The sequence below is a fragment of the Mizuhopecten yessoensis genome, unplaced genomic scaffold (genome assembly GCF_002113885.1).
Source record: "Mizuhopecten yessoensis strain PY_sf001 unplaced genomic scaffold, ASM211388v2 scaffold3235, whole genome shotgun sequence".
Lineage (NCBI taxonomy): Eukaryota > Metazoa > Mollusca > Bivalvia > Pectinida > Pectinidae > Mizuhopecten > Mizuhopecten yessoensis.
Genome location: NW_018404943.1, coordinates 1,249,223 through 1,261,709, shown reverse-complemented (window position 1 = coordinate 1,261,709; position 12,487 = coordinate 1,249,223). Strand labels below are relative to the sequence as shown.

Sequence of the window (12,487 nt, the reverse complement as noted above, 5' to 3'; positions counted from 1 at the left end):
CCTATACATGAATTTTAAATTCTTTTGGCTTTTAGTGCAAAGGATGGATACGAGAGGACGAGGTGGAAACAGTGTACAATAAAGTGTTACCTTGATTGGCTTTTTACATCTGTAAACAAAACATTTAGATCGATGGTTCTTCCTTTCAAATTTCTATTTTCTCTTACACGTACATATGTATAATAATGTTGCATGCCAGTGTGTTCAATAGAACTTGAAAACTCACAGGGAATCTTACCCCATGGATAGCAGACTATGCGTATGTTACCCAATCAATATAGTGACATTTTCCTCGTTTGGATTCTAAAATGCTGTCCTGTTTTCTGCTAAATTTCTATATTGATTATGATTGGAACAAGTACTGTTATTTCTCCACTACAGAGTAATAGTGATCTAAGTTTCAGCCGTAGCATTGATGAAAAGAAATATTATTTTCATTCGGAACTACATATATTTCAAAATATTAATTTATATTTGATGACACTGACGTTTGCCTTTGCTGCATTAAAATCAATTAAAAAGCGTAGCCTAATGTTCGTTCTCTCCAGTTAAAATTCTCAAGGATCATAGAGGGCAGAAAATCGCAAAAAAAAAGGTCTCTCCACGGAACAGATTACTAAAGATTTGTTTATATTTCACAACTAAATGATACATTTAAAATTGGGATAGAGATACTTCTGGAGATTTAAAACATCTACTCATTATATCCATGGTGTGTCTGCAAAAATAAGACTTGTGCTAAAGATCTAGATGAGTCCCATTCATTGTTTCCACGCGCTATTAGTTGGTGTACGCTAAATAAAAATATTGGGATGTTTTTAAAAATACCCAAAACTCGGCAGCTATATTTACGGTCGTTAAGAATATGAAACGAAACATATGATATTATTGAGAAATTCGTAATATTGTGTATTTGAAATAAACCTTTCAATTCATAAACCTTGTGTGGTTCTATATTAAAATTGTGCAAATACTACTTTATGCTAGTTCTGATTTAGTGCGGCATAGAAACAGCTTATATCCACACGCGCACATACCACAGTCTATCAACAGGATAGCAATCATCGATTATTATCTCTACCCCGTATTAAATCTGTCTATGATAAACAGGTATAACACGTAAATGACGTACAGTAAGACATTAACTCGTTCTATATTAAATGTCCGTATAATGGTATGTAATGTAGACAACTCGTGGTACGATTACAGTCTGATAAAGGAATACCCACGCTTCACTACACTCCAGGTACAAGTATACTGTTACCACGTACCCGGCTACCTCAATAATATGATGTTTGTACCGCCCGAGATGAACAGTATTATCTAATATTGACATGTAGGTTTTTAACTTAACTTCATCTTTTGAGAGTTAATATTCACTTTTTATTATTTCCATTCGTCTGGATTTGAATTTAGAAAGGAAAACAACAGACGTTTTGTTTTTTTGTTTACGTGTTCACATATGCTTGAAATTGATAAGTTTGAGTTTGCGACCAACTCTCTTCTCTGATTTCACCTGCTAAGAACCATCAACGAGCTATCGAAAACAAAACATTCTACACCATGACATCCCCTGGTAAGCAGGAAGTAGAGTGTCAGTTTTGTTAAATCTGTATACGTATACAACAGAACAACCAACTCTGAGTATACAGCGCCTCAATAATTTATCTTTCAAAATAATGTTGCCATAGCGAGTCACAAGTATGTGTGTAACAAATGAGGGATGAATGGGGCCCACGTGACAGCCATATCTTACGGTTGTCTTATAAACCATCTTAGTACCTCATCATATTTTAAGGTCAATTCATAGTTAAAACCAGGACATGGAACTCTAACATTGGAATAAACCAACCAACTTATAGTTGGCAGATGAGCATGGTTCATATTCATACATAGAAGGTTATATGCGTATGCTCAAAATTATGACAGCGATGTACAGAACTCAAAACCTTTGGAACGAAATCCGATCATTTTCCTGACTATGTTATACTTTTTTCGGTATAGCAGTTTAAGGTTGTTTAGGAATTTCTTCGCATTGTTAGCCTAATAGAACAGACGGAAATTTGATCGAGTGTCAAACTGGTTAATAACGCAGTTTATATAAAATGTAGATAATGTATTAAATAGGAAATTGAGATTCTGTCGTTAAACTTGATAAAAATAGTATGCTTACTTGGAAAATTATAGCTTATAGGTAGCTTTTATCCACACAATTACAGATACTGGTACTCAATGAACTTTTATCGTCGTATTGTGCCTCGGTCTATCGCGTACTGTTCATATGTCAAAGATATGTTGTTTCCTTTTGATTCTGTGTCCTCGATTTTACTATTTGTAATCTCCTAGGACTGCAGTCCCGCGGATTAAAAACTGCTGACTGTATCGGATGAATCAAATGTAAGTCACGTATTATTTTTTCGCGCGTGTCTTCAACACCTAACAATGAAGACATATTTTATCGAAACAATGAATTATTCCGAACAAGACATTGTGAGAATTATCCTGCAGGTAGTAGACACGAGAGCTTCAATAAAGAACTAGGATCCGTTAGGCCTACACGGGTACATTTCCAAACGACACAAGTACAGCAGTAAGACTCAACACCACCCATTGTAAGAACAAACACAAAGCATATTTCAATATTTAATGTACAGTTCTATATACATAAGCTATTTAATTTACAGGTAGAATAGTCTATCACAACGTAATATCAGGTTCCTTTTGTCTTATACAAGAAGATTTCATGTCCCTTATATTTCTATAAGATTATTTAACGAATGCCTTTGAATATAAACGAAGCGCATTAAAGCACAGGCGCCTTTTTCTATTGACTTCATAGTAACATTACATCTATCCAAGTAGAAGACGTAACCTTCTCATAGAAAGCGCTAGTTGGCATTGAAATGTATGTGGCGTATGTAAACGTGTGAAGCAGAAAGAAATAGATGGCATGGTCTTGTAAAGAAGACAACAACTATATACTGTATATATTTCTATCCATTGACTTATTAAGCAGCACTATTACCTATAGTGATATCGGTATGGCTCATGATACACATCACAATGAAACTTGTTTTATACAAAACTTGTTATTAATATTTCTAGTAGATGTTATGTAAAATAATCAGTTTTGAGGAATTCCGGTTCACAGCCGTTAATGCATCGCTGGTATAGATGAAGATAATTATAAATGGATTAATTTACAAAATTATGTACGAAAAAATTTAAGTAACGATGAGAGAAAATGATGCAATATTTTTTTCGGGTCTTTCATCTTTGTAAATATGTCTGAATCGCGAAAGAATATATACGATGTCAATTTCAAACTGGACACTGGTCATGTACACGTTGTTATAATCATATCAGGTGTGTGATCAGCGCTGTCCAAATCTCTCATAACGTCATTACGCCCGCCTTCCTACCACATTGGGTAGATGTTCTCGTCTCATACGCTTCAAATGAGAATTCTCCATCGGAATGATGGCTTTTCGGAAGGTATCGAGACTCTTCCTGGTGTTATTACTGTCCTTTGTAACTGAGTCTCGTGGAGTAGGGTTTCTCTTTTCCTTACAGATGTTTTGTACCTAGAACAAACAATTACTGCACCTTAGAAACAAATATGTAAACAGCTGTTTTAAAGGCATTAATTGAGAAGATCATGAGTACTGAACCACATGTGGCACCCGTCACGATCCCCTGATCGTATACTATCCGGTATTTATTAACAATATCGAATCCTATCTCGCCTAATAATCATAGACCTTTCTAATTGTTTTGAAACTGCAAGCGCCAATTTCATTACGTTGCACTATGCAACAAGGCTCAAATGACCACACCACACACATTTTGTTAGTCCACTATCGAAACGTCTCTGATATAATTGTAGGTTCTTAAGAAAATTCTGGACAACAATACCTATAGGATCTTACATGAAGTTTGATTTAGCATGAGATTATTGAAACTCGTCATTATATTATTTTTCCTTTTAGCTCGTGAGAGGCTCCCTAAAATGGACAAATGTTGGCTTCACTAACGGTCGAGATGCCATTGCTCCATATTGTTATTGTTACTTATTAACAGAAGGAAGCATCGACTTCCATGTACTGTAATACTGTAACTGATTTTGACCTTACCCAGACGTACAGGGCCGCAGCCCCTGGGCTAGCCTCCCTTACTGCACGGAGATCGTATGGTTTTAGGACGTCTTCTGCGTCCTTCACACTCTCCAGACTGACGTCGTCTGGGTCAAAATTTGCAATTTTCTTCTGTAGACTGTCTTTACCGCTCTGGGCCAATAGGACTTGGATATACCCCCATTGCTGTACAAAGAAACATCGAACATGAATTAACATATGTTGTCAACTTTAAGATATACGCTACAATACGGATATGTTTTATGTTCCTTCAAAAATTACATATAAAGTACCGAACTCTTCTGAAATGGAGATAAATTTTACTTCAAACTTGTGTAACAGGAGAGGAAAAAGACCAGATTCGAACTCAGCACCTCCCAACTCTAGACGGACGCTCTAAACAAGTGGGCTACCTGGTCGCTGGCGATCGACCCAGTACAGTTCCGCGACAGTCCTCCCTACTTTTTCTGAGTCTTCGCTCCGAAGACATCACTATTTACAACCCAGGTTCAGATATCCCATTGTCACAGGTACACCCAGTACTCGTAATAACTATTAGTCACAGACACCAATGAGAGGGGAAACCTAGGACATCCGAACTCTAGACGGGCGCACTAACCAATTGAGCTACGTGTAATTGCTGGCGATCGACCAAGTCCAGTTCCGTTCTTGCACAATATGTTGGACCTAATTAGAATATTTTTTATCAAATGATTTATTAATAATGCCTCTTTATGTCTTGTGAACAGTCAAAAATGTTTTTTTAAGAATGCTGTATTAATAGCACTTTAAACACATATAATGTACCTCTAGGTACTCTATCGGCTCCTCGAACATCAGGTAGACGGCTGTGAGTACGTCCTGTATGACAGGTTTGGGGTTCCTGTATCGGCGTATCTCAAAAATGACCTTAGGCACCAGTTTGTCTATAGGATGAAGGTACCCGGCCAGCCTCTGAAGTCGGCAGAGATAGTCCTCTGCCCGCTGTATTTCTGGTTGTAGTTCCGCCTCAAATTTGGAGTTTCTCGCTTGTAGGATACTCTCCTTCAGGACGAACAGGTTACGTCGCTTTAGCGTGTCTAATAATGCTAGTGAAGTAGCAAAAACACATAATACCTGATCAATCAACAAAGCAGGGAAAAGTACCTTGTATAATCTACTACTGTTGTATAAGTATTGATATGAATAAGTAATCTGTCTATATGGTCTGTCTTACAATCGATTCGTTTCTGGAAGCAAATGAGAATATGAAGATTAATGAATATTTAAAGGAACTCCTACTCTTCAGTTTAAATAAGGTAAATCTATAAGTTTTCCAAAATTCTTACTTCGTTATGAAACGATTTTTTGTTTTATGTAACATTTTCTTAATTCGATCACGAGTCGATTCTGGTGAAATATGAATTTATAACGCTAACTTGTGTAAATCACGGGTATGTTAGTTTCTAGTATGAATTAATGAATAGTCCGGTATTGTGTTTCTTCCTCAATTTAAAGTGCAATCCTGGAGCAGCTTCTCTAGGTCAGAGTAAGAGTTCAAAAAGGTGGAATTTGGGCAATCCTTGTCATAAAAGTAGTTATGTTTGTTGATAGACATCTTGAAGTACTAGACCTTCTGGTTTCTAGATTTCTAGAACTGAGAGGTAGTGGAGTTTCTGATTGGTCTTTACCATCTCAGCCAGTAGTGGAGATTTTTGTAATCATCTGTAAGCTTAAAGTAACGGATTTACTACTGGTAATATTTCCTAGTATCAAAGATACAGAGTTTTTGTTACCTTTCCTGAGTTTGAAGTAGTGAAGTTTCTGGTTGGCCCGGTCCACTTCGCCCCTGTCCTCGACATTGTGAAGCAGGAAATCCTCTAGGGCGGCCCCCAGTTCGGCATGTGTTCCTGATTCTGTGTACTGTTCCAGTCGCTCCCTCATCACGCGCTTAGGGTATCTCTACAACACGCATATGAAGTATAGGGAACCTTTTGTTTCTCTTGTGATACCAGGGAGTATGCCATGAAGTACATACTGTTATTACTGTAAGACAAACTGTTCTGGATAGTTTGACGTTATCGTGTGACTATTTCCTTGGTCCACCCGATACAACACCAGACTGTCAGATCAATATCCAGGATTGGTGCGGGTTATGATACGCAAATTGCCACGTAACACTTCTCACCATATACAACATAAAAGCCAATACATAGTCCATGCAAAATAAGCAAAATTACACATGAAGAATGGCTCATATCACCCGACAAGCATGGAATAAATGGTATTCATTGCTTGTCTCATTGCAACATGTGAATATGTTATTGACTATTAACCTAACGCGTTAATTCCTATGAGTGAACTTGATATATATTGCAACCGTGGATTAAACTACACATATAAAGATTTGTGTTTATGTATCTGTATTTTATATCAACTAAAAACACTGAAACTCAGTTCGAGCTTTCACTATAACCCTTAACTCTTATTGTGATTGCAAATGGAGAGAGAGATAGAAATACAAAGTATTGAGAGTACATGAGAAACTCTTTCTACCAACCTCGGTCTCAGTGGACGCCTGTCTGCTACAGAGCACTAGATAGTTACACACATTCTCGTAATCCTCATATGAGCCGTCCTCTTTCTTAGCATATACAAGTAAGGCATATTGTCCTTCCTCGGGAGCAGACACATTTACAGACAGCACGCCGTCCACAACGTCGTGGTTCACGTGATCCTCAAGGTGATCCCTAGTGACAAGGTCGTGATGGAGTTCTACTTTGAATGAATAATCGTCTAAAGTTTGGAACTTTATAGTGGAGACATCTTCCGGTGTCATATAGATATGACCTCCTTTGTGACTAATAGTTTTCATTCCCAGCTTTGAAAGGTAAGGCGTAGGTCCCCAACCCAAGGAGGGCGCGATGGGAAGTGGGTCGAGTTGTCCGGGAAATGGAGCATTCCCAGATATCAGCTTGAACTGACACATCACAGGCATGTCCGCAAAATCGTCCACATTGTCTAGGAGGTCCCCGCGAACATCAAACTGGTAGATACCGGGAACTGGAAGGACGATGTCAAAAAATACATGGTTGTTTTTGGTGGTTTGATACACGTAACGGTCCAATAGGGGAGGGAACTCTGTCGTAAACGATGGACCGACTTCTTCTTCTAACTCTTCGTCACGGTTATAAATGTCTCGGCCGCTATTACTTTTGACCCCCGCGAACCCATCCACACACGACTCAACCTCTGTCACCTTCAGTCCCTTTAAAACGAAGCTCACTGCAAGGTTTTGCCCTATTGTTCGTGGGGATGATATCTCTATGAATATTTTGCCAGATTTACTGCGGATTCGGCCCGTTTTAGGGTTCACAATCCTGATACCATTACTGAGCATTTCCGGCGAACAAAATGGTTGGTTTAGAAATTCGGCGGCGGTTAACGGTTTCGGGAGCAACTGCCATTCGGGAATATCCGGTAAACACGTAAAGATAAACTCGTCTGGTTCCGTTAGGAAGAAGTGGTTCTTCACCTTTAAAAAGGTTTAGAATATATCAGCTTCAGTCGCAAAATCAATCTTTAATGAGTTTTACAAATGAAGCATTTCTTCCAGTGTGTTTTGAATAACAAGTGAAACATTGTTTCTGTTTCTTATTTCTTATCATTGATAGGCTTGCATGTATAATGTAATTTTAATGAAATTCCATTTAATTTAAAACCACTTTCTACGAAGCAATGTTTTAACATAACGATGCCTAGGATGAAAATTACTGATACACAAAACATCACTAGATAGCAGGTAAGCGAATTATTTATAATTAGTATTGTCAGACACTGTGTAATGGGGTTTGTTGCTGACCTTGACACTGGGATCCCGTGCCCTTGTGACGTGAATAAACCTCCAGTAGCCCTGTAGAAACACCGCTGCCCATTTGTCTTTCACATCATCGACATTGGTCGCGTCTATCTGACCGGCTGATTCCATCCTGGTCACTCCATGTAGCATCACACATGGTATACCGCAGTGCCTGCCAAAGACAACGTCGACATCCTAAACTATTTCTGTCTGGTTGCAAAAATTAGCAATTGACACACAATATTTTCTCTATGAACGCATATAGAAAAGCACGACCATGCTCAGGCTTTTTCAATCAATTCTACTGTGTATATTGCTATTTACTTTTCAGCAAGGGAAGGCTATATATTCATGTAGCTACCATACCGACAAAGAAGGGTGAAGAATGATGTCATGTCGCCTTTGCCGCCGTTGACCAATCTGAGGTAGCCCATTGGCGTGCTGGTGGATCCTTGATTGGTGACCAGTTCTGACGTCATACTACCAAGCCAGATGTAAATAGACCAAACTTTTTCTACGTCATCCAGTGCCGCGCGGGTGAGCTGGTTCAGGAACTCGTCATAGCTCTCTGCCATCGTGTCAATAGGTACCTACACATGGTAAAAAAAGACAAATATACGTCACATAAACATTGTTTGATTTTGTTTGGTTTAGTATTGTTTAACGTCCTATCAACAAATATGGTCATTTAAAAACGGCCTCTCCTGTGTGCAAGATACATGTATGTAGTGTATGCATGTGTGTTTTGGGACTGACAACGGGCAAACCAGTCGTCCCACTCTTAAATTGCTGAGCGTTAAGCAGGAATAGAAACTACCATTTTTACAGACTCTGGTATGTCTCGGCCAGGAGACAGAATCCAAAGCCTTCCTCACAGGGGCAAACGCCCAACTAAGGCCAAAAGTGAGGCATTGTCAATGGAGACACTAGGAAGAAGAAAGTTGTTTAGAAAGAAGAGAAAAGATAATATCCCAAATTTAGTCGCCTGTTACGATCATGCAATAGGGGCAACAGGTACAATTATTAAGCCCTACCTGCAGGGACCCATACACATTGTCCACTGGCCTTGTATTTTAGCGCTTACTATATTACATATAGTATACTTTTATGTTTTCTCTCTCCTTCCTTACAACCTGTCTGTTTGTTAAAGCCTTGCTTGGCAACACATCACGTTTGGCTTCAGTGTTGAACTTCCGTCCATGTGGGGTAGGCAGTGTGTTCTGATCCCAGGCCAAAGTCCGTAAAATGGTAGTTGATATTCCCTGCTTAACGTTTAGCATTACAGTTAGTGACAACAACTGGTTTACCCGTTGTCAGTATAATGTGACCGGGCGGGATACTGTGCTGGGTGCCTTTGGCGTGGTATTTCAGTGAGGTAACACTCTAAAGTCGGCATCAGATCCTCACTATAGCAAGGGAGCTTATTCACCAACATACTGCCTCCAGAACACATACACACATGCACATATTAATTACACACATGGAGGCAAGTCCTGAAATATCATTGGCTGATGATAGGACGTTTAACCGCATAAAACTAAACCAAATCAAATATATATATACATTTGCAATAAAGCTAGAATAGCGATACATAATTTATTTTAAAATGGTGATACTTGCCATTAATGCAGTCCGGGAGACTCTCTTGAGGCGTTCTGGTTTGACAATATCCCTCCTGTGGGATTCAGGGACCTTTGGAAGAGGGTACTCACTTAGGATGGACGGGACTTGTTTCTGCAAGCACAGGCAATGGGGGGACAACAAATATATGAAATACATTGTAAAGTATAACTAAAAGCAATTTACAGACACGATTTGACACATTCTCTATTACAAGTTATCTTTGCATATAAAATTCAAATACAACGGGGTGATTTAATATGCCTATAATAATATGTTTGTTGTTTATGTAATTACCATCTCCGATAAGCCTTTAATATTCTGAATATTTTATTTTATTTTTTTTTCTGCTTACGTAGTCCGGCGTGGCTGGCCTGGCCTTGGCCTTGACCTTGGACTTCCCGGACCCCATCTTGTCCTGACGTCCTTGCTTGGTTACTGGAAGATATTAGAATTGGTGCAATGACAACGTAGTTGCTGGTAAGCATTAGACATTAGCTCTTTATTTTGTATAACCATGTCAGTCTTACTTAAAGGAAACTCTTTGCTCCTTCCGGGATTGAAAATTAGACATAGAATCATTGTTACGTAATACTATGTGCAAAGGTACAGCATTGTATCTGTCGAGAAAATATACGACTTTTTTTAAAGTAACGATAGCCTGAACAACTGATAAAGAAGAAAAATGACTTTTTATCACATCAATCTAAACGATAATTCACACCAACTCGACAGCGCTGCGGTGTTTAGATTTGACTATCAATTCACATTTGGCAAAATGCTCCTAATTAATATAACATCCAAGACCAGCAGTATCATAAGCTTGAAAGATGTAGTTTACGTACAGTTTAACTTAGAATTTGAAGAAAATGATGATAAAAACTTACCGTTTTCATTATTTGCCGTTTATGTTACTGGGAGTTTTCGTCACCAACGCCCAGATCTGCTGTTGTACCCATATGCATTGCTAAATTAGACCTCACCTGTACTCACGCCCGTATAGGTAACAACAGTCTATGTGTTTACCTGGCTCCGTACCTGTCACACGGCACTTTAAATTAAACGCTGCGGATTTACCTCATAGCCACACAGAATGTCCTCTTTGTTCGCATGAATTATGAAAATTAAATTAACGTTGTCTTTTATTATACGGGTAGCCAGAAATTAGTGAGTGAGTTTAGCACAGTGATAAGGGTTGTCAGGGGCCCCGGATGCCTGTGTGTAACGCTATAGATAGGGACAGGTTGTATGGACGAGGGTACGTAAATGAAAATCAACTCTCAATGTTATCATTACACAAATACTCGATAATAACAGCCCGTCTACTAGTGCGCATGTCAAAGAGAGCTGCAAAAGTGTTTCAGTTTAATCTGGCTGTTTTGTAAAATGAACATGGTACGCTGTAGTCATACTATGAGATTGACTGCGTTAAGAAAGGTACGTAAGTGTACCACCTCAGAAACGTGTATACATATATAGGCTGTTTTGATGTAGATAAGCGTGTTTTATTTCTAAATAGAAAAGAATATTATCTCACTGTTTACCTATACTATACCAAGAAAGAATCCCAGTACGTCCTGTTATCAAATATACGTCTTGATACATAATAAAGTTCGAACTTTATTCGGAACAACTTTGTTTTGTCTTCTAACCTTTTTCAGTTATCTATGTATGGTCATATGAGGATTCATGCATGTATGAACAGAAATCAGTTACATACATATTCCATGACAGAATGTGGCTCGAGATAATCAACTGATTCTGACCTCGAATGTTGGGTTACGACAGACTCCCCTCCTTTTTAGATCCGCAAATGCGACTGGAGATGATTGAACCACGGCACGTATGTTTACCCTACTCCGCAACAACACACCTTCCGGAATGTTGTATCATTGTTATCGTCGTGAGATCTAACGTTCAGTTATATATACATATATCAATCTAAAATTAATTTATGAATACATTTAGAGACTGCAGATTCGATATATTCCAACACATAACTTGTTTTACACAATCAAAAGTTTAAATACTTTATACTTTATGGCTTAAATGAAGCTTAGTTAACTCAAGTTATATGAGAATGTCATGGGTTCTATTGATTTAATAGTGTATGGATCAATTTTACAACAAAAGAAACATTTATGTGAAATTACACGTCACTTAAAAACTCATTGACATTTTCCGAAATGCCAGTAATGCTTTCAAAATGTTCAATGGGTATATACGTTGTGTCCATATTATAGGCCTACCAGCATGATGGATGGAGTTATCTTATCTTTGTTGTCCACAGACCTTTTAACATGGGTTACCTCCCGTGTGCCCCCTCAATATTTCTTCTTTTATTGTAAGGATACAGCTGTCAAGTAAAAATAAATTTCACAATTAATGATATTAATAAAAGGGTTGACATGAAACCACAAAATTAACCAGAAGTTTTTTTTGTTTTCCTAAAAAAATCCGGACGGTATTAAGTAAGGTTCTATCTATTATAAATTAACAAGAAACTTCGGAAACCCTCTAAAAATGGCGGGAGATGGCTGATAAATCAGCTTGTTTTGGTGAGATTATAATCGTGTCTTTATGTCATAGACTTTCTGACTTATTTATTAAATGGGTGCATGATTTTTTAGACGCAAAGCTTTATTGATACCTATAATTATTTAATCTATTACCTTGCAACTCTGTTTGTCACAGTTTCAGCTTGACAGCGACATTGATTGTCAGTGAGCTGCTTTGCAAGCTTTAGTTTGAATACTGTATATGCTGTGTTTAATTTATGTATTCGAGACTAGCAACTTATGCTCAGGAAAATGCTTGCATATAATGTAACTGCCAATATAAGAATCTAGCCACAATAAGTTCATTTGTGTGTTGGGGGGGGGGGGGGGGGGGGGAA

General features: G+C 38.2%; 1 protein-coding gene and 1 long non-coding RNA gene across 2 annotated transcripts; both read right to left on the bottom strand.

Moving 5' to 3' along the window:
• Positions 1-2,653: 2,653 nt before the first annotated feature.
• Positions 2,654-8,552, bottom strand: LOC110447208 (hillarin-like). The gene is made up of 7 exons (XM_021492749.1): positions 8,338-8,552; positions 7,975-8,143; positions 6,673-7,647; positions 5,909-6,074; positions 4,941-5,221; positions 4,134-4,319; positions 2,654-3,584 (listed from the first exon to the last, which is right to left on the bottom strand). The coding sequence occupies exons 1-7, from the start codon at positions 8,544-8,546 to the stop codon at positions 3,405-3,407; spliced, it is 2,166 nt and encodes a 721-aa protein (XP_021348424.1). The 5' UTR covers positions 8,547-8,552; the 3' UTR covers positions 2,654-3,404.
• Positions 8,553-9,600: 1,048 nt separating this feature from the next.
• On the bottom strand, positions 9,601-11,024 carry LOC110447213. Its single transcript, XR_002462569.1, has 3 exons — positions 10,479-11,024; positions 9,947-10,029; positions 9,601-9,705 (listed from the first exon to the last, which is right to left on the bottom strand). It is a non-coding gene; the product is annotated as an uncharacterized LOC110447213 (long non-coding RNA).
• Positions 11,025-12,487: the final 1,463 nt, after the last annotated feature.